This window comes from Coloeus monedula, assembly GCF_965178545.1.
Source record: "Coloeus monedula genome assembly, chromosome: 8".
Taxonomy (NCBI): domain Eukaryota; kingdom Metazoa; phylum Chordata; class Aves; order Passeriformes; family Corvidae; genus Coloeus; species Coloeus monedula.
Window position 1 is genome coordinate 17,104,407 of NC_138788.1, and position 23,821 is coordinate 17,128,227.

At 42.6% G+C, this 23,821-nt stretch overlaps 1 protein-coding gene across 1 annotated transcript; it reads left to right on the top strand.

Annotated features, from left to right (window-relative positions):
• LOC309575520 (dual specificity protein phosphatase 13B-like) lies at positions 1-23,610 on the top strand. The gene is made up of 4 exons (XM_082286001.1): positions 1-525; positions 14,374-14,565; positions 15,250-15,470; positions 23,187-23,610. Exons 2-4 carry the CDS (start codon positions 14,375-14,377, stop codon positions 23,399-23,401), a joined length of 627 nt encoding a protein of 208 aa, XP_082142127.1. The 5' UTR covers positions 1-525; position 14,374; the 3' UTR covers positions 23,402-23,610.
• Positions 23,611-23,821: the final 211 nt, after the last annotated feature.

The following is a 23,821-nucleotide window of genomic DNA, read 5'->3' on the forward strand; positions in this document are numbered from 1 at the left end:
GGGAAACCGCGGCAGCCGATGCTCGGTAGCGCGCTCGTCCTGTCCCGCCGCGGGCGGCCCGCGCCGTCTGGCAGGCTGGGGCACAGCAGGGACGGACCCGGCTGCCCCCCACACGGGCGGGCCAGGGCTAAGCTCAGCCAGCCCCTCACGCCTCACAGCTGGGCTGAGGCGCAGCTGCCCCGCACGGAGCAGGAGTGGTACCCCCGGCTGTCGGGGCAGCCCTCAGGCTCCGTGTCCCGGCACCGCCCGCGGCCCCGGCCGGTCACAGCCGCTGGCACCGCCTGAGCACCGGCCTCTTCCACAGCTCAGCCTCGCCAGCTGCCTGCCCCGGCTCCGGCTGCAGGTCCAAAGAGGGTAGAGGAGTACGGGTTATAATTAACAGAATTAAAAATAGACTTTGAATAAACTGAACACCCGGAGAAGCTAGAAATTTGTTGTGCAGCTGGCACATTAGGAGGAAAGTGAGTGGTATTATTCAAACAAAGGTAATCCAAGACACCGCAGCGCGGGAGCTTCGACTACCAGGCAAGTACTTTTAAGCTTGTTTACAAACCAACCCCCAGTGAAGTCAGCACCTGCACCGAGCAATGTAAGCCCCCCACAGCCAGCTCCGCCAGCAGCGAGCCCCCGGCAGGGCCCGGCCAGAGCAGCGGCTGGGCCTTTATGCTCAGGAACTCCAATATTTGTGAAATTCGAGTTTGCTTTCCAGCTGGACTTACAGACTGAGGATCTCCTGCTAAAAAAGATGCTTAAAAAAACAAACCCATTTTATTTAAATACCAATCTGGCTTGTATTTAAATTTCTTACAGCTCTATCTTTAAGATAATAGCTATGAAACACTGGATGTGGGTTTCCTTCCTCTCAGCTGATGTTCACAAGTCGATCCCGGGAAGGGAGAGACTGTCCAGCCAGTTACACTGGAGAAAATGTGAAACAGACTATGAATAAAATGGTGTGCAGTTCACAAACAAAACCTGGGAGAAACAAAATGAAAGAGTAAGAAGTTTGAGAGGAGAGTAAGGGGGGCGGGGAGGTGCAGGGTTTCTTTCTTTCTTTTTTTTTTTTTAAACTAACTCTTTATAGTTTGGGGCATTTATGGATTATTTATAACTAGAATAGACTTTTCAGACAGAAATGGGATTTTTAATATCAGCATTCTTCCTCAGAACATTTTTATTGAGGAAATATGCTTGTATGGCTGTGGAAGCCATTGTGATGCTTGGAGTAAAAGAGTACAGAAGGAGAAGACTGGGTTAAATTAATTCCTGCTAAATACCTACCAGCAGTCTTGCTGTCTGTATGGGGAGCTGGAGACAGAATTGTACCAGGGTAAAAAGGATAGTGTGTCTATTTATAGTGCTGCCTTTAACACCATAGGAATTCAAAGGAAAACTCCAGCTCAGCACACAGTCTTCTCATCATCTTCTTCTGTCAAGATTAAATGGGGCCTGAGATCATTTCCCCTACAAATCCTTTCTAGGAAGGATCTGTTCCTTTGTGCAACAAGGAACTACGGTGGTACAAATCAGTCCAGAGGTCAAATCCTCACCCAGCCAAATGTTACCACTTTGGGTAGTCAGAGGAAGAGGAAAAAGAGACAAGCCTTACAAGCCTCAGCACTTAAGCAGGAAAAACCAAAAACGTCTTGCCTGCCATGCATCCCTGCTCCCCATACTGTCCCCTGCCCTTCTTACACCAGGTGTTCTGAGGCACTTGGAAACAAAAGAGTGTGTGTAGCTCCAGCACAATCCCAGTGCCAGGCAGCAGAGAGAGGAATAGCAACAGGGTACTGGTACAAAGTTGTGATCATTCATGGTGTCACTTAAGATGAGGCTCTTACCCTGTGTGCCCCTCTTGCCACTGCAGAACCATCCATCTCTGGGAAGGAATGGGCTCCAGTAGCTACGTGGAGCACCTATTTATCAGTAGAAATTATCTCTAATGTTCAGAATACAAATGAAAGCATCTTTGGAAAGGGTATTAGTAAAAACCTGACTGCCACTCTAAAAAAAACGTAGACTCCTGGAGTCCCTTAGCTCCACTCTTTTAGCATCGTGGCATGTCAGATCTTTCCTTCTCATCTTCCACCTTCCAGTTTTTCTTTTAATAAGAGCTGCTTTTTCGTTCTTCACAAAGTACTACCTACTCTGTCTCAATGCTTCTCTTTTGTAATTCTGTTACCAAGCTGTCTGCTAGGTGGGGAGCAGAAGGTGCAGGACTTGGTGCTGCCTTTGAGGTACAGGTAATTATTATGTGCATCTGTTATTGTGGTTGCTGCCTCAACAGGTGGAAAACATGCTGTTCTCTGATAGATTTGCAGCACTCCATGCTCCTGCCTTGTCTTTTCTCTAAAGCCAGTCGTGTGGTGTTCCTAAAATAATAAACACAGCCTCACTGCTGCCACAAAAACCCCTGGTAAATATATTTTTATGGGAATGAAGTATTAAAGGATTTGAACACTTACTCACTGAAAGCAAAATATGAGCAGTAAGGTTGGGTAAAGATTCAAAGGCTGGTTTGCTTCCTTTCCCTGGGGCACATCAAGGCTGCACTGTTTGCGCTTTAGAGATGGATAGTGGGGAATTACTTAACCCAAAATGATGGAAACAATTCAGACTATAATAATATAGCATGAGAGTTTCTCATATTACATCTATTCCCCATACTGCTGGCTATATTCTGCCTTCAGATTCACGTGCACAACTCTTGTTGGAATCTGGAGCAACTGTATTCGAAGCCAAAATGCATTTCATTGTCTTTCTGAAGTCTCTCTGCAGTTTCATGGCTAAATTCTAAGCTCAAGAACTGGAACAAAGCTTGTCTAAACATTTCCCAGTGTCTGTCTCTGTGAGATTCCCATCTGTTGTGTTTTATTTTGAATCTTCCTACTTTCCTAAAAACACAAAGCAGAAACACACATTTCCTCTCTCTGGAGTGCAGGAGTCCCCTAATTTCCCAGCAGGTTCTCTCACAACATACAATGGATCCAAGTTTGTCTAAAAGTGCTACAAGCCCTTTGTGGAGTAGAAAGGGAGGAGACCAGAAATGTGGGCCAAGTTTCTGAGTGTTGTGAACAGCCCCTGCCTCCCAAAGGGACTACATTTCCTGTTTCCGCTCTCCCAAAAACGTCACCTGGGTTTGGGTTTCATTAAGAGAAATATACATTGCTCGAGTCTAGGCTCTAACTCTTTGGTTTGTGCTTCCTGCTGACACTGCAGAGGCTACAAGAGCCACAAAAGCTGAGTCTGACTTTGGGGCTTCACATTTGCTACAATAGCAGAGCAAATTAAATGGAGAGCATGTTAAGTGGGTTGGGAGATTGTTGTTGACCAACAAATCTTCATTAAGTTGCTGCACCAAGCTGTGCTGCACCTCTGATGAAGCTGATCATTGTTTCTCTTTCTATGTTTCAACTATTTCGCCACCAGGTTTAAGAGAAATTCAAACTTGCTTGAGGTCTAATTAGAAATAAAACATGATATTAATCCATCTTGCTCCATACATGCACCCACTTTGGAGGTGTTGGTGCATCTTTCAAATAGGCCAAGCGTCACTCTGTTCACCACCCATTATTTACTGCCTTGGTTTTGATAGTTCTTTTATTTACTGCCAGTGACTCATAGAGACTTCATTCACTGGTTTATGGTGACTTTTTGCATCACCAGATGTTTCAGTTCAAGAGTTGCCAGCATGAACCCCAAGAGTTCATACAACTCGCACCTCCCAAAAGCTAAGCCTGTGCCCAGAATAACAGGCTTTCACAGGATTAGAGCGAAGTCCTGTTCTGGTGATGTTTTTGACTGAAGGGAGGCTACCGTAACTGGGGACTCTGAGAGCCTTCCCTGCAGACCACTACAGAAATATGGCTCCATAGGTATAACTCAGGTGCCAAGTTACTCTGCTTTATGGGCTTTAAAAACACTCTGTCCAGTTTAGGACAGAGAGGTTTAAGGGAGAAAGTACAAAGTAAATATGAGAAAGTACTCAGCAGTACTGAGCCTGCAGGATCCTCTGCCCCAGACTGTTTGCCATAAGGGAAGAAACAATTACTCTTTTAAGTATAATGTAAGAAACAAAATGTCCATGCAAATACAGCATAAATGGGGAAGTTAGCTTTCAGTATTATTCTTTGACAGATACCATTTATGGTGGCCAAACTCCTTGTTGGTCATGGAGCTTGGCCATACCCTATACTGTGTTGTCCTCAGAATCAGATAACACTTGAAAAATTCAGATGGCCCTCAACCTTTTCCATGTAGAAAACATTGATTATTTGGGTTTACGCAGTAGCACCCCAGCACGCAAACTTCTGGGTTCCCAGCACTTGGGCACTGCAGCCTCCCCTTCACAAAGGTGCCTGTTGTGTCCCAGGTAAGACTGAAGAATGCAAACACAACGGCTGCCTTCTAATGGGATATGATTTTTTTTTTTTTTTGTATTAGAAGTTACCTGTTTTCTATGCTATAGGAGAAAATATGTTCTGTTTTTGTAGTGGGTGATCTATGACATTTGAGGGCACAAATTTTTAGCTGCTAGTTTGTTTTAGAAAGATGGTTAAGAGTTAGCCTGGAGGACAAATGATCAGAAATACCTATAATCCCAAGAGCTAACACAATTGCTGGGAAATTCTAGACCTCAAATCAGCTCTGCTACAGAGTATGATGAATTCCTATTTTTTTCTCTTCCACAGACTTAGTAGCAAGACTTTACAGTGAGAAGAAAGCAATTTGCTTAGCTGACTTGGGATTTCATCTCCTTCCGTTGCATCTCTTAGACTATACACATATCAGCAAGCAAGCCTCAGCTGTGTTCAGTCTGACTCTGACCTCTAACTTGATTTACTGGTTTTAGTTCTCAAATAGTATATTACGTTATAACTCAAAGGATCTGATTAGAACTAGCCGGTATTTTAATGATTTATGAGGGGCACCTGGAACAGCATGGGTAGCATACACATTGTGTCACTGCTGTAGGAGGATTCTGCATTGATCATACCAGCATGCTCCAAGACAAGAGCGTGTCAAATTCCCATAAGCCTTAGCTCACAAACTTGATCTGACAGGTGGCCAAGCTTGCACTAGGACTGACCATAGTTCTCATGGTGGGAATAAAACAAAACAGCTGGATTGCTTCTAGCCATTACATTATGAGAGGATTTCCATTCCTTTCTATTGTTCTATTTCTATCTTGCATTGCTTAAGAAGGTGTTTATCCTTCCCAGTTTTGTAGCCAGAAACCTGGGCCACAGGAACTTGCAATCAGCTCTGTGGTTTATCTTTCTGCCAGAAGTCACTGGTGCAAAATACAGGCTACTGGAACTAACCTTCCAGACCTCTCCACGTCCTGCCATGGCTATCAAATTGCTAGCAAGGCTTAGATCAGATAGGCTGGGATGTGAGAAAGATAAAGAGACAATTAGACAGCACAGTTGGTTTAAAGCCATAATGTCACTGCATTTAATAAGAGATCATACTATTATTTTTTTAAATAACTGTAAAAACAGGACTTCGCAAGCTCAGAAAGAGAGGTATCAGGAGAACAGTGATAAAAGGGTTTCTTGTCCTTGTTTTGATTTTATGTGTTCTGAATTTTCTTTTGGGCATTGAAGCCAGCATCTGCCAAAGCATTCCTAAAAAACCTTGCCCACCAGTGTGGAAGTCCAACCTTGATGGTTACTCACCTCCTATTGTAAGCTGCCTTTCACTTGCTAGAGGTGAGTAAAAGCTTTTGACCCACATTAAACCTGAGGGCAACTCTTTATTCAGGTCCAGCTATTGCTACCAGTGTTTGGCAGCACTCTGCCCCTGGACTGCCTCCCAGCTCAGACTTGTGGAGAGGTGTAGAAAAATCATCAAGCTTAACTTTACCATCTCCACCTGTGTGGTGGGAACAGCACTGTTCCTCACAGGATCACTGTAATAAAAACTATGAAAGGCTTTCCAGTGCCCAAGAAACACCAGGGAATCTTGGCTGCCTACCTCCTACTGTTTCCCATCTTACTTCCTAGCAGGTTACTCAAGCCTCCTGCTATGCCAGTGTCGGGGCTATGTGTCTGTTGTCTCGGGTAAATTGGGTAGCTGAGCTGTCTTTGTGGTGCTGGTAGAGACCACAGGACAAGAACAAAGAGCAGTGAAACCTCTAATGTCCTCCAACAGAAGAGACACAAGAAAAAAAAAGAAAAAGCGGCAATATATTGTTTTTAAGATAGAAGAACATACCAGAGCTAGTCACAGGGGAGAAGGGCTTTGCATTGTGCCATCCTTTTGGTTAGATCCTTGGGGCAGAAACCATTCATTTGTAATGAAATTCTTTGAATTCTGAAGCCTGATGTTTTCAGTTCTGGGCTGGAGGACACTGCTGTATTAGTTATTGTTAACAGCAGCCTCATTCACCTTCAGATGTGGGCTCCTAAACTCTCTTGGGCCACAGGAAGCTGATCCAAGGGACTGCATTGCAACTGGGGTTTTGTGCAAGGCACAGCACAGGAAATCCTTGGTCTCTAAACCTTTCCAAAGCAAGAAAGAAACATGACTTTGGATCATTTAGGAGGTGACCTGGGAAAATTTGATGAGGCTAGTTTAAGAATATGCGACGTGGAGTAAATCTGCAGAATAAAACCATGCTGAGAGACTGGAAACAACCCCCAAGTGACACTTTGTCCTTCTTTGAGCAAGCTCGATGCAGCACACCCAGCAACCCACCTAGCTTTCTTGTATTTGGTTGGATGTGTGCGGTCCAAATCAACACCCCTTACATAGCAGACTGTATACAAAAGAGTGTAGGACTTCAGCTGCGTGGCAGTCACAGTTTCACCCCAAACGGCCTTGGAGATGGAGCAGAGAATGTGTCGGTGCTACAGCGTGAGCAGGCTCTATCTCCCACACAGTAAGAGTGTGAGGCTGAAGTGCATCACCACAAAGGTGAGCCTCCAGGCCACCAGGTCTGCATCAGAGAACAGACTCAGCACATTTCAGGCCATCTGTGAATAAATCCCAGCTTGTACCTCTCCCCAGGGTCATGCTGTACTAACAGCATCCAGTAACGAGAGCAACACACGCTCCCTGCAACTGCAGGCTGCAGATATTGGTAAAGCATTGCTATAAGCCATGAAAAAGCAACTAGGATTTGTGTTGTTCAGGGAGAGTGAGGGCTTTGGAGTAGTTGTACCAAAAAACCAGTGTCAGCCAGACAACCCAGCTGGTTCTGACTGGCAGCTCCAAGAGGAAATCAAAGCGGCACATGTTGCTCCTGATTTAGAGCAACCTGCATCAACTTGCCAGCCTGTCTTTCAGAAATGTTTCATCCTTCAATTTTTCAGTAAGCTTCTGAGGGTGCTTCTAGGAGGAAAAACGGAGCTTACCAATTCAGAGAATACCAGTTTTCACCCCCAACATGTTATTGCTGGAGGCAAGAGAGATACAGTGATGTAACAATTCTTGAGCCCAGAAGAAGAGCCAGCCTTAACACAGAACAACTAAATTTTAGGTGAGCTTGTCTTCAAGTGCAAGCATAGTGATATCAAGAGTATTTCATAGCATGTCTAAGAACTGTTTAGTGCTATAATACTATAGATTGGGATTTTTACTTTCTCAAGAAGTAGTGAAAAATGTCAGTACTGAATGGAGGAAGGAGTTAAGAGTCTGTCAGAACTGACAGTGAAGTCTAATGGCTGAAGTTGATTGCAGGGGAGGACACCAGCAGTGATATTTGATGTAGGGGCAGTAGCTTGGCCAGGAGCTAGAGAGATTGTCAAATATGGACATGGTGCTGCAGTCACAAATAGCATGGAGATGTGGTAGATGCGTTTTGGACCAGCTACTGTCTTTGGGTCATATGAAGTGTGTCTGGTGGTCTGCCAGATCAGGTTGGGTTAATGGATGTAAGGAGGCACTTGGCAGGTAAGAGCAGAGGTACCAATGGGCTGCAGAGGGCCTAGTTTTGCAGCTGAACTTCCATGCTCACAGCCAAAAGCCACATCTTTGCAGAGACTAGGGCTGGAAGGGAACCGACTTTGCTTTACTTGCTTGCCAAGAGCCAAGTTCAGGTCCTTAGAGCTCTACAGTGCTCTTGCTCCAGCTGATGATTTCATGAACACCTAGTGCTGGGAGGAAGGCAGCTCCCTGCACAGCCTTAAACTCAGTGTTCCCTGCATATGCAATGACATCATTGCCACCTGAGGGCCCAGACTCTGGTCTTGGCAGGTAAAAGCCTTTTGGGTCAACTTATATTGGGGTTCTTGCTCTCAATGCATATTTATGTAATGATTGCTGGATGGCTGTAATTAAATGACTGTAAAGCACTACCTAAAATGCACCAGTAATAAATTCTTAGTAGTTGATGCTATAACAAGCAGTTACACAAAAAAATATATCGTAACCTCCAGATTGTTAACAGTGTCTGGGCCTGTTTAATGCTCAGCTTTAAATAGTTACAATGCACACTATTAAAAGGGCATGTAAAATTTGTAACTAGTAAATAAAAAGTCCAGTTCAGAAACAAAATATACCCAAGCTTCAGTGGTGAAGAAGCCACAGAAGAGCTTGGGGTGGATAAACTCTCATCTCTACAATCCTTCTGGTGGTGCTACCTATCAGCCATGGTTTCTGTAAAGCATACTCCATGTGCATTCCTCTACCTGGTACAGATTCTGTCCACGACTCTCTCCTGACTCATAAACATGGTTAGGATCACACTTACATTACAAATATGCCACTAGGTACAGCAACCCATGATTTTTCATTTTGTAAGGAAGGGATGGGTCAGGGAAAATTAATTTTGCTGCTCATATTTTTCACTTCTCTTATCCACTCAAAGCTTCTGTGTGGGCAATAACTCTACAGAGTTGGTTTCCCATGGCTAAAGAATAAAATAAACATACATTCAAGACCCAGAAGAGTTAGCAAAATCAGCAGGTGGCCGAGTTTTGCACACTTGGTACAACATGGCTGCACATCAAAGGATGGCTGAGTCTGTCTAGCCACTGTCAGGAACTGCACACATGGCTGGTAAATACAAATGTACTAACCAGCTGATGACAAGAGAATTTTTTATACTACAGTCACAGAAAAAAACTCAGAGGCCACCCTGCCTTGGGGCCTGCGTGCTAATGTACATCCTGAAACAGTCAAGACCATCAGGTCTGAGAACTGCAGCCTGGCCCACTGACTTGCTATGAAAAAATTACACATTTTTGAGGCTTCTGAGGCTTGGAAATCCATAACATCAGTGGAAACTGTGGTAAATTCAGCATATTTGAGAACCAGGATGGGTCGATTAATTTCTTTTTACGTTTGAAGAGTGCATTGCACCAAAAATGTAGCTGTTGATTTGCCTGGATGGCACACAGAGAAATTTTACTTGGACGGAGGGGAAGCATCACAGTTCCTCTAAAGTTAGGACAGAAAATGTTTGCCAATGCAATACTGAGAGGAAGAAAAATCAGATGTTTTTGCCTTTTTTGTGCTGCTCAAGGCTGTTCAGTACAGAGATTAGTCTGCTCCTCAACACATGCCTTGCGTGGTCTGTGGAGAGCAAGTCCACCTAATAGATCTTGCCAAGTCCCACCAAGTGGGTGCCTTGCCCTAAACGTATAGCTGGGTTACAGTTGTGGGTCTGGAAGCCTCTACTAAATTTGGAAGTGCTGTTCAGATTACATCCTCCAGCTGCTGGAGAGATTTTCTTACAAACAGTTGGCTTCTCAAATACCTTGTGCCTCCCTAGACACTTCCTCTATCAGCTTTCAAGTCCAGCCAGCCCTACCTCAGCCATTGCTGTGTTTGATTCATACCATCTATATCTCGTAGTGCTTCTAGCAATTGATAAATTACGACTCCAGCGAGACTATTGGGTTAAACGCTAAGGAAGGAAGAATGATGACAGTAATACTTGTCATTTGTGTGGCAATGTAGCAACACAAAACCCTCTCTCAAACATATGTTGTCTTGGAGGAACCTTTCCAGGGGATAGGCTTGCTGAGAAATGTTTATGGCTTTTGAATACCTGATAGGCATGAACTTGACATGACCTATTTGGCCAAACCGCAGGCTTCAGCCTAGTCTTTTACCACCACAAATCAGTCTATGTGAAGTATAGTCAGACTCATATCTTCACTGGGATGGCAAGGTTATAGCACATAGCAGCTTGAGAAAACACAGGATGGAGGCTAATTTGTTTTCAGGATTTAAAGACTCAGAAATATCTTTACTTACATCGTAAGAAAATGGCTATGTTCTACCCATACAAAAAAGCCAATATAGGCCCTGGGATGATTAGTATATTTGACACTTGATTGAAATGAGAGCATTGACATATTATATGCAGATCCCTCCTTTATCCTGGCATTGGAAAATGCAAGTTAAAGCAGAGGTTGTAAAGGCTTTCTACTAAATATCCTAGACACAAGAGTTGTTCTTTTTCTCCTGATTTACCACAGCATCATGCTGCAGGATTTTCTGTTGCTTCATCTCAGCCTTCATACCATCCTCTGAAGTTGATCTCGGATCAATGTAAAGTCAAATTGTCAAATTACACCGACTTTTCCTTTTGTTGTTTAGTTAAATATTGTGGAATTGGAGAAATTGGATAAAAGGTGGCATATGTTTCCAAGGACTGAGACACCTGTAAAGGAACACCTGTCTCTAAAGGCCTTCTCCTCGGCACTGTACTGAATAGCACTGATTATGTTACAGATAAAGCTTTAGTCACTGAATTAACTGAATCCCAACCAAAGAATCCACAGTATATGCAGTCCATAGGGGCATTCACTGCTGGGCAGATGGGAATCCTAAACAGTCAGGAAGGAGATGATATCTGAGACCTCTCACAGGACCACTTTCCTTTCTTCCTGGGATAGTTGATACATAAGGAACCATTGACCTGGCTGCTCTCATAGCCCAACTGCAGCAAAGCCACCAACACACATCAGTCCAGGGGGGTGGCTACAGGTGCAGGCAGGGATGGAGGCACAAACAGCTTGTGTCATACTCTGGGTCACTGCATCATCAGAATGATGTGCTTGCAAAGGCCTCTTTGATTGCAATCCTCCTGCTACCTGTAATTAAGGAAATTCTATTGCATAGTTCAGATACAATTACAGTTGCAGTACAAACCAATTCAAAATTAATATAAATATAATGGTAAAACTTCTCCTAAGTGATTGAATAATTACCATAATACATCTCCAGCAGGGCAAAGATCAGGAATGTTTCATGTCATCGACATTCAGAAACCAGCATTTTAAAATTGTATTGCTCGTTCATACAACACACATCTCAGAAACAGATCCACTACAAAGAGTCAGTGTAGAGGAATTGAGCTGAGTCATTAAAAACATATTTTTAAATTAACAGCCATCACATTATTACATATAATAATTTTCCTTTCATACTAAAATTTTTTTAATCTATCCATGTTCCTTATGAAACATTACACAAAATTTTAATCGTAGCATTGTTCTCTTTAAACATGTGCATTTCAGTAATGACACTTGCATGTATAAATTTAGTGAGTTAAGATGTTAGACTGCTGCCAAAACTGAGTAGTCATTTATTCAGAAAAAAATTATCTTGTTTTTCTGTTTGTAAATTTTCTATGGAAAGCTATTTTTTTTCAGTGCATTCATTATTCAGCATATTAGTTGAATAGTCCTACTGAGGCGTCTTTGCTTTTGAATCATTCCCAGCCTGTTAGTTGCAGTTTTTTCACATTTGAAATTTGAACTCCAGTCCTTCCATTTTATTGGACATAGTGTTTACACAAACTGTGCTATTCTCCTGTTAAAAAAATGTGACCAGGAGGAAGATGAAATGAGTTTTGTACACACCATCAGCAGTTCACATCTGTGTTTCAACAGGAGTAAATTCCTTAGCTATAATACAATATCCATGTGAGCACAAGCTGAAAGTCATCGTAGGAAAATTCTGAAGCAGTCCCATCTTACAAAGACCATTATTCCACAGCTTTCAATTGAAAGCTGTGGATACATACAACATGTAGCCTCCTTTTGCCCAGCCTATGCAGTTATGTTCCCTTCTAGAAACAATTTCATCAAAACAAGACAAAACAGTCTTTGAAGGAGCACTTTTCCTTAGGTGCACTATACGTCACAGTTATCTGCCCAGCTCCTGTGAGGCTTAGGAAAGCAAGGCTGACAGCAGCCTTCAGTCCTCTGAGGTAATAGGAAAATCAAAGTATTTATACTGTGGACAGGGTTAGAGAAAAGGATAACAGGCACTACTGAGTAAGAAAAAACCAAAACAGTTTAAAGTGACTTTACAAGGAGTGAGAAGTGCCCTAGAGTGGTCATTAGCCATGCTGCAAGGAATTAGGTACATCAAAAAAGGGGAACATTTGCTGCAGATATTATGAGGTGGGAAGGATTGGAGGAGGCTGTTATTCTTGAAAGTACTTAATGAATTGGCAGATGGCCCTGTGGTCAGGGCACAGGAAATCCAAGTCCCATTTCTGCCGCAGACCTCCTGTGTGGGATGAGAGAAGTGTCCAAAATCACCAGCAGGAGACAGGCAGAGCTGGCACAGGGGACACTGGGGTGGCCAGTGTCAAAGCTGCGATCAAAATCAATGGGAGATGCCTGTTCCAGTAGGGAATTCCTCCATGCCTCCACTTGCATAAAGCCATCCAAAATGGACAAGAACATCTGCTTTTGTTTTCACAGTAAAAGCTGACACTGGAGGAGATAAGCACATTTGGGAGGGAAGCACATTCCACAGTGGAGACCTTTGTAATGCTCTCGTAACAATGCAAGACCATTCTGGGAACATCACTTGGTAAAAACTTACTGTATCCAAGAGGCCAAAGCTGCCATGAAGGTGGCAGAAGAAGGTGTACTGAAATAACAGAGGGCTCCTCCTGGCAACTAGGTGGCAGGGCAGATCACCCCACATGCAGGGCAGAAGGATGACTTCTAGGGGCCACCTTCTGTAGCCTAACTCTGACACTTCCCTCCTTATTTTCTGTGGATATTTCAGGGAATTAGTTGCTCCATTTGCCCTTCAGCAAAGCACTGTATTAATATGAAGGTGCAATGAGCTCCCAAAGCAGGCTAGCCTTCAGATCCTCTTGCTTGGTCTTTGTGCGTGCAAAAAAAAAAAAAATTACACCAAAATATGAACTTAGAGAAGATACCTGGATGGGAAAAGAGGAGAACATTTCACCACAGCTGGTGTTTGAAAAGAAATCATCAATGAAGGTGCTTGAACTTAAAAACCCATTTGTTAACAATAGATATGTTCAGCAGAAAGATCCAAGATTTCAGGTTTGCTGTCCTGGACTGTTTTACCCCAAACCAGCCCTCAAATCATTTATGTAGAAGACGTGCTTCAGGCAGTGCCAGAGCAAGACTTGGACTCACTGACTACAACTTGCAACCATGTCCAAGACAGGTGCTTCTGTTTTAATGCTCATGAGTTGACAGATTTCCTACTATCTATGTAATGCAGATGTTTGGCTCATTTTTAGAACATACCAAAAAAAAGTTGAATATTTTCTTAGAACAGAACTCTGGGAAAAATATAATTTCTATTCCCATCTGAAAAAATCCTCCCAACAGTTCAAATCTACAGCTAACGCTGTAGAGAAGCCACTATTTCAAAAGAAATGTACCGTATGGAAACAGAGTAATTCCAGAGATAAAGTGATGCCTAAAAAAAGTGTTTCTTGTAACTGAAGTACTTGCTTCAAGATTAGAAATGGGATAGTTTGTGAAGGGAACAGAGAGGAGAGGTATGCAAATTAAAGAACTTGTTAAAAAAATTAGTTAATGTTCATATGAGTGACAGCTGGAATCACTGTAACTCATCCAGATTTTTCTAACATGAGCATTTGTCATGAGGACAACCAGTATGGCCAGTAAATACCATTGGAAAGAACCAAACTACTCCTTATAGAGTTTTCCCCATTGAAGTCGACAGTTAATAGCTAATGACTAATAAGTGAATGACTTATTCTACTCAGTCGAGATCAGTTTGTTAAGGAAATTAGAAGACAAATCAGATTAAGTATATGTAAAGAAGCCCAAGTTACCTGGTTAAAGGAAAACTTCAGCATACCAAATTAATACCTTGTTTCTACACCCTTTGAGTAGATATATTTACATGAGATGTTCTCCATAGCATTACCTCTTTCCATGTCAAAGCAGAAGTTGTGCTGGCATATCAAGGGCTGGGCTTTTTCACTGTGCTAATAATAGCGTTTAGAATTCCAGACAGTAGTAGGAACTTCCCCATTTCCTATGAAGAAAATAATCTTTAAAAATATAATGAAGTTTTAATCAACTGTTCGAGAAGGTGAGAGGAAGAAAGGGGGCTGTCAGAAATACCTCTGGCTGGTGGTGAATGTCTGCCCTCCCCTTTCAGGATGGCCTGGGACTCCTTGTGCAGCCAGGAGTTACGGCGGCCCGGGATAAGAAGTGCCTCAAGCTGGATGCCTGGCAGTGGGAGCAGCGCTGGGACACCATCCCTGGAGGAGCTGCGGCACCTGCTCTGCACACGCACGCACCCCACAGGGCATGTGGATGAAGTCTGGCCAAACCTTTATGTGGGAGACCTGTAAGAGACAGGAAGGGCTGAAGGTTATTGCAACTCTTCCCCCCAAATCTTCCACTCTTTATTTAAAAAAAGAGAGCTAGGCACTAATCTGGGGACCTCTCACAACAGGTCTAAGTGTTGAACAAGACTGAACTGTGCATAGGATGCTATAGCCCAGAGAAAATGTATCCTAACTAACTTAAGAAGAATATTCCCCATCCTGATTTCTACTCCTGCATTAGTGCAGGAGTCACACACTGCAGCAGCCCACTGAAGCTGTGGCATTGCTACTTCAGGCAGTCATGCCAGAGCTGGGTAAAACAGCATCAAGCTCATTTTCTCCTCACTTTGCCAGATGGCATCAGTCCCTGAACTGATGAATGCTCAGCAGAGGTAACTTGGTGAGAAAGCCCTTGAAATCAGAAAACCCTTAGCTTGTGCAGAAATATCTCCCACCACCACCCTTTATCAGTTGAGAACCATCTAAACATATGTTTGGAAAAAAACTGAGGGAAATCTAAGAGTCAGTTTCTTAACAAGTCACTTCTGTCTCAAAGCATTTTGATGGACACTTTAGACCTGATCAACCTGTCAGAAAAATAGCCACTACCACTTCCTGCAGTTGTAACAAACTCACCATCAGCAGCGTGTTCTTCCCTGCATTGCAATGCAGCAAGCAAATATAATTCCCCATCTTTCTTCCAGGTATGTCGCTCGTGACAAGGCACAGCTGAGCCGCATGGGCATCTCCCACATTGTGAATGCTGCTGCCGGGAGATTCCGCATCAACACTGGGCCCAAGTTTTACAACGACTTGCCTGTGGATTACTATGGAGTAGAAGCAGAGGACAACCCAAACTTTGATCTCAGCATTCACTTCTATCCAGTTGCTCAGTACATCAGAGCAGCATTGAATTCCCCAAGAGGTAACTAGACCGTCTGTGCATGTTGTATATCTTCTGCATAGCAGACAAGCAGGGCAAGTTATCAAATATTATTTGACATAAGCCAACCACCTGCACATGGTAAGAATGGAGATACCCAAACCAAGCAGCATCCTGAACTCCTACAGTGAGTGGGAGTTCTCCTGTTTCCCTGAAACAGGGAAGGATGCACTGAACAGCCTTTTAAAAGGGTTCTCCCCATGCTTAGTGTTAATCATCAGCGAAAGACAAAATAGCAAGTGTCCTTTATGACCTACAGGGATACACTGACCTGGGAGGAGGCACATTATTTGATCTTTTCAAATTAGTGATGGGATTTAAAATAAAAGACAAGTGCAAGCATCATATTTGACTAAAAAGATTCAACTATAATGCTACAATCTGTGCAAGTCCTACAAGCACAGAATAGGGAAGAACTTGCTAGAAAGCGGTTCTGTAGAAGGGAGCTTAAGCAACACCACCAGCCAGGAATAATGTCATGCTGTTGCTAGAAAAAGTATAACTTTGAAATAGAAAGACAGCCCACAAAATCCTCAGACTCACTAAATACATGCCAGGTACAACACCAGAGGCTTGGGGCTAATGGGGGATCATTACTGCTAAGGGCAAGCCTTCACAAAAGCAAGTCATTACTGTGCCACAGAACTGTATAGATACTACTCAAAAGTAAGTGATTTATTAAGAGAACAGTTACACACTCAGCAGACTGTTTTGCTTGCATCATGCTGAGCTTTAATTTCGATCAGGGTCCTAAAGTACTAACTACCCAGCTTAATTATATGCATTAGTAGATCTGATCCATACCAGATTAGCCAGGAAGGAGAGACACAGCAACTGCAAGCAGTGTACCTTCATGGTAGGTGCTTCTGTGTTTCCTGCTCTTAGGAGGGCTTGATCTCTCCTGTTAGAAAATACTTGCCTTTGTGCAATTTAGGGCTGCATTTGGGGAATTTGGATTTTCACCCATTTCTATTACAGCATATGCTATTTGCAATTGAAGTCATTATTGGCAGTGCTCCAGAGAAAGGTAAGATCCAAAATCTGTTCACATGTGTGTAAAAGCAAAGTTCCGAATCAATTGACAAAAGACAGAAAACAACAGATGAATTGTGGAAGCCACAAGAGCAAACAAAACTAGTGCTTTGCAAAATGCATACCAAAAGACTAAGTTATGAATGCAGAACAAGTTACGGCTCAAGGCATATTTATCCCTACTCCCATGCTTTTAATATTGCTTTACTGAACTCCATATGGAAGCAGGGTTCTGGGAATGGAGACAAGGTGAAATTTAATCATACGCTGTCCAGCTGTTGCTGACATTCATCATTTTGAGAAAAGTGCAACAGTTTAGAAAATATATAAACAAGATGTTCTGGAAGCATAATTTCCTGAGGTACAGAAATTTAGGAGCTAAATACCCATGAGCTGTGCAGGGATGACACAGGGAGGGAATTTTTACTCACATCATTTAGAAGAAAAAAAAATAGTGTTTATTATAAGCAGTGAAGTTGAACAACAACAAAAAAATACACCACGTGACAAGAGGCCTGTCCATATTAAATACAGGATGTAACAAGGTACTACTGTTTGGTTGAGAAGTCATTTAAGACTACTGCTTAACTATTACAAGCAAATTCAACATTTTTTTTTTCTTTAATGGAAATATATTATCCTTTTTGCCTAAGAGGATAAGTCAAAGTTAAGACTGTATGAAGCACAAACATATTTAAAACTATGAATCAAGTACTCATTAGAAGTAGGTAAGAACTATTATTCTGTCATGCTTGAAAAAAAATTCTGATGCCTTCTACCATGAGTCCAGAAAACAGCCTAGACAGATTTGTTCCAAATTTCTACCTTAGCTGAACAGAATATTATCTTTGGTGATGTAAGGAGTTTGTTTTTAAGGCAGTTTCTTAAAACTCAGGTGCCAGAGTGTGAGCAAAAGGAAGCAGAGGAGTGGGCACTTCCTTGCTCCTAGGTGGGAGCTGTTCCAGTCATAGTGGTCAATGGCTGCATTGCACCCTGACTTCCTTCATTATTTTTGTTGCAGAAATTAGGAAATACATGCACAACTATTGCAGCCATGCCATGTAAGCATTATTTTATGATCCCTACTTCCTTGGCTGCCTTTCCTTCAGCACAGCCTGGCTGTTTCTTTGCCCATGTAACAGAGCTGTTTGGGAAGGCTCAGACAAGAGCAAGCAGATGCACAATCTGTCCCCTTCCCTACAAGGGAAAACATTGAGTTGGGAAAGTATTGGCCTTCTCCCTCATGTTCAAGCTGGAAGGACAACACCTTGAATATCAATTTTGACCCTTTGCATGGCCACCTGTGCAATTTGCATTTCTCTGGAGTGCAGCTAAATGTAAAGTAAATCAGCAGGGTTTTGTAAAGTCTAACAAAAGGGGGAGGGAAAGAGAACTTGATGAAAGCATGTCATGAAAACTATTAAACTAACACTGTGCTGAGAGAAAGATTCCCAAGTAAAGAGCTCGGCCTTTTATTGACCTCTGAACATGTTTAAAACAGGCAGGTTAAAATCACCCTTTAACATCTTGAAATGACAGACTCTCTCAAAGCCATTTCCCTTCCTCCACTTTAGCGGAGCAAATGAAAAGCTGGGCTCCCTCCCCTGTCACCTTCTTGTTGGTGGGAGTTATGAAACCTGCTTAACTTTGGAGAAAAGGATCCTCTTGCTTGACTCCATCGTAGGTGCATTACATCAGTCTGACCTCCCACTCTGCAGCAGATGACAGCTCTTACCTGCTCTGAAGGCGTGGGAAGAAGAGACATGCCACTATTTAAAGCTCTCTGTAGGCTTCTTGCTATTTTCAACTATGACAAAACAGATACTGGATTAATCAAGAAACAGACAGTGGATTCTGCACCTGGCTAAAACCTAACAGGAGATGAGAAAATCGTGGAAAGAGCCCCTAGGGCCCATTAGCCCAGCTGAGCTCTCCCGCTGAGCAGAATACTTCTGCTGGATCCAGTGGAGTGAGGGCAGCTAAGACATTCACTATGGGTGACAGATCTGGAGCCTCATCTTAAGCCAAATTGAATCCATCCTGCAAGAAAGCAAGGGCTAGTTTAGGACATTTAGCTCATTTAATGATGATTAGCAAAAGGACAATAAGTTATTATGCATTTTAATGACTGATTTTGTTCAACAACATTGAATTTCCCAACTTGAATTTGGCCAACAGAGTTGAATGTGCAAACTTTATCCCTAGTGCAAACCCTTTGATGTTAGTAAAGTTACAGCAAGCATGAGCTGGATAGAATATCCATAATCCTCTGTTAAAAACCAAGTGTTATTGTTCTGCACAAATCCCAGACAGATGACAGTTATTGTCTGCCTCTGCAAAAAGTAGCTCGAGATGTGTGGTGCAAAATTTCAAATAAGGATTGCAAGATTTAATAATGCCAGAAGCTAAGTGCCCCTACTTCTCCTCAGTTAATCCCATTATTCCTAAGGGATCCTGTTTCATGCTCATTGAGAGGGTTGCAACATGGTCCTCTAATGTGGGGCCAGTCCAGCTTCTCTTTGCACTGTATGTTGAATGGGGGTGGGGAAGGCAGAGTTGGAAGATGGCAGCTCGTGGCATGCTTTCTGTGGTACAGAGATTTGGTTATAACCTCCTGACCTCCCATATGACAGGGGAACACACAACTGCCTCTGTGAACGTTGCTCTCTGTGGCTGTGGTCCAGCAGCCACCTACAAATCCGAGCCTGAGTGCTGGGATGCCTCAGCTGTGTCCCATGAGGGGCGGATGGAATGGCTGGAATCGCCCACCACAGTCAGCCCATGGAGCAGACATGCTCCAGGCACTGGTCACATGCAGGATGTCACCGGGGGTTCAGAGTGTCACTTCACCCATTTGCAGCCACTGCTAAGAGACGAGGGTCTGACCTTGTAAACAGAACCAAATAGCAACACAGCTTTTGTTTCCTTACTCAAGTTTAACATTCAATTTATTTGCTAAAAATAATCACACAGTAAATTCAAATCTGCTTTCATTAGAGCAATTTTACATTAATTAAATCATTTCACATGACTGATTTATCTGCAACAAACAAGTAATTTTATTGTCAGTGTACCAGCATTTATCATAGCCTTTGTTTCACTATGCACAGAGGTTAACAATGTGGAATACATACTGCACTTGTAAAAGAGATAATATACCTGCATCCTCATGGGAACAAGTGATTAGAGAGCCATGCAGATTAGGACCACGGTCAATAGTTGGGGCTTGTCCAGGCTTTTACCGAGACACCTTCTGAAGCTGTTTGCTGATACAGGACAACTCTTCTGAAGTGCAGATAAGCCAGAGGAACAGGGAAGAAAATACAGTGTATTCTTTCTGGACACCATCTCCTCCCAGACACAGACACAAAACAAGAGAGCAAGGCTGTACAAGAAGGAGCCTGGCATTTGTTCTGCTTTCTGTGCCTCCAACAAAAGCACAACAGGCAGTATTTAACAGCAGCATCTGTACCTGTGCTCAGCTTGGCCTTCAGTTCGAGACTGCTGGTGAGGCAGAGCATTTTCCAAGGCAGAAGTCTTCATACAGGTGGGGGGGGAAAAAAAGGACTCAAACAATTTTACAAAACTTAGATTCAGAACATCAAGTCTCCTGTCCCCCATCCAGTTTAGATTTCATTTCCAAAATTTAGATTTAATTTCAAAATATATAGCAATGCAAAATCAAATCTAACATCAAGGGCATTTCTTTCTCTTCTTGTTTGGTTTTGTCCCTTATGATGCAGTTCAAACCATAAATTCTTTTTCTTTTAGTTGTAGAGTGCTGGTAGGTTAAACGTTTTCAGACAAAGAAAAAAAAACAAACAAAAAAGAGTGGTTCTGATTCCAAGAAATTTTTTCAGAACATTTTGTTCCTTGGCTTCTGTTATTTGGGGTGCACATTTGGGTGAATGTCTGGATTTCCCATCCCTGCCACCACATTGCAGTTAGGCCTGCAAAATTCTGAAGCAAAGATTTTCCAAAAATCTTTTGGCCTAGCCCTATTTGCAGTATTTTTCAAAGTGAAATTGTGCTCCTGATTCCTTTATGCTCTGAAAATCTCAGATCAGGGTTGTTTGGATCTCAAGTGCCTCCTCAGGGGAAGATAATACAGCATACATACCCTACAAGGTTGGTGGGAAGGCTAACGGAAGTGCAGTACATTGAAAAAGAAGTCTGATGGAAATTCAAATTAGCATTATCTTTTAGCAGGGGTGCAAAACATTTCTCCATATGCCCATAAAAAGCAGGACTTAACTTCCAAGAATTTTCATGAAGTTAGTGGAATTGACAGATAGATGCAATTTAACTCAAATAAGGGCATCAATATCTTAGTAAATTCTATGAAACTGTTTCTGAATGATAAAACAGAACTAGAAACTCTGCAAAACTAGCTTTACATTGGAAAACCTCTTCCCTCCCTCAAAGGTTTTGATGCCTGGTCCAAGTCTGCTGTCACCAGAGCTGTTTTTGCCACTTCCTTGGAGACTATATTTGTCCCTTTATTCCTACTGAAGACATGTCTATCTTTAGGGCTGTGCTCGGATTTCTCATGCCGGGATAATGAGAGGTGGCTGTGTCACATACATTGTGGAATTCAACACTTCTCTCAACCTGCTGGCCAGAGCAGGTTTTCACAACACATGCTCACGCTCTCTGAGCATGTGGCTATGCCATCATCATTATCAGAACTAGAATGGTTGCTAAATAAATACTCTGTCATAAACAAAATGGGATTTAAGATTAAAAGCTCTGCACGAAGTACCCAGAATTAACACCCGGGGAGATGGGGGCAATCAGTCTAAGGTTTTTGTCTGAATCTAGGCTCATCATCCAACAAGGATATTTTTATCTCACTCCCTAATAATAGAGAAATTAAGATGCTGTAAGCACAAACAAAACAAGGAACTAGCACTGAAAAGCTGTCCATTCTTTCTACCCCTCCTTAAATTTTGCAGAGAAGCAGCATCTGAGATAGTTTATTGCATCTCCAAAGGAAAAAAGCAACATGGGATTGTCGTCACTGATTTTTCATCTTTTCTGGATATAAATTGTACTCCACTAAATTGCATTTTGTACAGCTATACAATGAATGAACAAGAGACCACAAATGTGACAGTCTAAAAAAAAAAAAAGAAAAAAGGTAGAAAATATTTTGTTTCAAACTTGTGAAGATTTCCAGTGCAGAACTGTTCTGAAATTTTCATGCTAAAAAGACATTTTCTTCAGCTGCCTTAATGGGAGACAGAGCTGTCCATTAGATGGTCAGAAGTTCATATCTGCATCTAATCACTTGTTACTCTAATAATGCTGAGTTGCTGGGCCATGGTCTATGTGAGAAAAATAGATTTGACTGCAGCAAAGGACAAGAGAGCTTGAAAATGTTCATGCATTGTTATAATTGAGTAGAACAATTATACCACAATTGAGTTTCACCCTCAACTAAAAAATTCTCATTGATCTTACTGCTTTTGTGAAAGCTGAAGCATTTTACAATACTTAAAAGATGCAAATTTTCAGGTTCCAGAATGAGCTCTTTGTTTACATCTAGAGGGAAAGGACTACAAACCTGAATTTTTCCATCTGAGAGCAAAATTTCCCTTTAAATTAAAAATTTCCTTTAATTTCAAATAAGACCATTTAAAAAAATATTCATCTTCCAACATGGGTCAAAGTCACTTGTTAGAAACCTGGGAGGCAATTGCAATACAGAATTGAGTTTCTTGGCCTGCTTCTGTTCATGATCACAGCAGGAAAACTAAAAGAAGAGCAGAGGGAAGGAGGAAGTTACACTGCTGGATCCCTGGAAGGTGTTCCCTGAGGCTCACTTATAGGAACAGGGGAAGGATTCATGATGTTACCCTTAATGGACTCCTAATAAAGATGCACACCTCACACTGAAATCTCTGGAAAACTAAGAACATTTCTTAAATTGTCATTGTCCTGGTCACTTAATAAACAAGGGAAAATACAGACATTAGGGAAGGACAGTGATTAGTAGGCTATAGGTAGGCTATAGAAATAAAATAAAAAAGGGTGGGCTATAGAAATAAAAATGCTTAAGTGATCTGGTGTAAATGCCATATACAAACAGCTGTTCTTAATGATAATGCCCATTTTCTTCACACACTTCCAAAAAAGTCTGGGCAGCAGTCAGCACCCTCAGAAAGCATTTCTGCCCTAAGCAAAGAAGAAAAAAGAGCTTGTGGAAAACCAGGAGCGTTCCTGTAACAGCAGTGAGCAATCCTGAGCATTGCACTTCTGAAATCCCAAGTTTCCAAGCCCTCTGGTACTAAGTAACCTGCCAAGGCTGCTTCCCACAGCATGGCCTTCAAGCGTGAACTCTTGAAACTTTGCCAGCAAGTACATCACTCCCAAACCCACACACGAGCAAGCAGGGACACAACGGATGGCAGGCTGGGCAGGAGGGATAAGGGTGTGCTGTCAGGCTGACAGCTAAGCTCAAACAAGCGACCGTGGATCCTGGAACACAATTACTAAATTTTCTGTTCCTAGCCCCATGTTCCCCAACCAGGGGAACTGCACCAGGGCTGCTCTGCGGGGCACCTGCTTGCCCATCCCCAGTACCAGCTTCCATCTCTGCTCCCGCACAATAACTCCTACCATGAGGCCTGCTGGCATAATTGCAAATCTCTCTCCTTTTTCCAGGCAAAGTACTGGTTCACTGTGCAATGGGAATCAGTCGGTCTGCAACTCTTGTCCTCGCTTTCTTAATGATCTGTGAAGGTATGTCCCTCGCCGCTGCAATTCAGACCGTGCGCTCCCACAGAGGCATCTGCCCCAACTCTGGCTTCCTCCAGCAGCTTTGGGAGTTGGACCTTCGGTTAGGAAGCGGCACAGGCAGAGGAGCAGAGGCCTGCTAGTGCCAAGAAGGTGTGTCTCCTGGCACCAGCCCAAGAGATGCTGCCCTTACTGAAGAGTGCAAGGATGCTGTCAGGACTGCTCTGTAGCTGCACAGAGAAAGTCTGGGGAAAGGCTGAGAATGAGCAAACTGTTAGGAGCTGGTAGGCATTTATTTTTTGGATAAGCCCACTAACTGGAAAGAAAATGAAATAAAGGATTCAAACTGGCAGTTTTGCTCACCTGGGCCTGTTTATTTAACTACCTGTTGGGCAGGGCATAAGGAGCAGTTGGGTTTTCATGCAGAATTAAAAGGCAGCACAGTCAACTTGAAAAAATGCTTTTTACATACTTATAATTGCATTTATTTGGCAAGAGGGAAAATGACTAAACTAGTAAAAATAAAAAGAAAGCATGAGGCTTTTAAGCAAATCTTTAACATT

What these genes read in the sequence shown, in the direction of transcription:
- LOC309575520 (XM_082286001.1), top strand. Translation starts at nt 14,375, where the DNA reads ATGGCCTGGGACTCCTTGTGCAGCCAGGAGTTACGGCGGCCCGGGATA. An exon ending in AACCTTTATGTGGGAGACCT is followed by an intron (nt 14,566 to 15,249) that starts GTAAGAGACAGG and finishes TCTTTCTTCCAG; the next exon opens with GTATGTCGCTCGTGACAAGG. An exon ending in AGCATTGAATTCCCCAAGAG is followed by an intron (nt 15,471 to 23,186) that starts GTAACTAGACCG and finishes TCCTTTTTCCAG; the next exon opens with GCAAAGTACTGGTTCACTGT.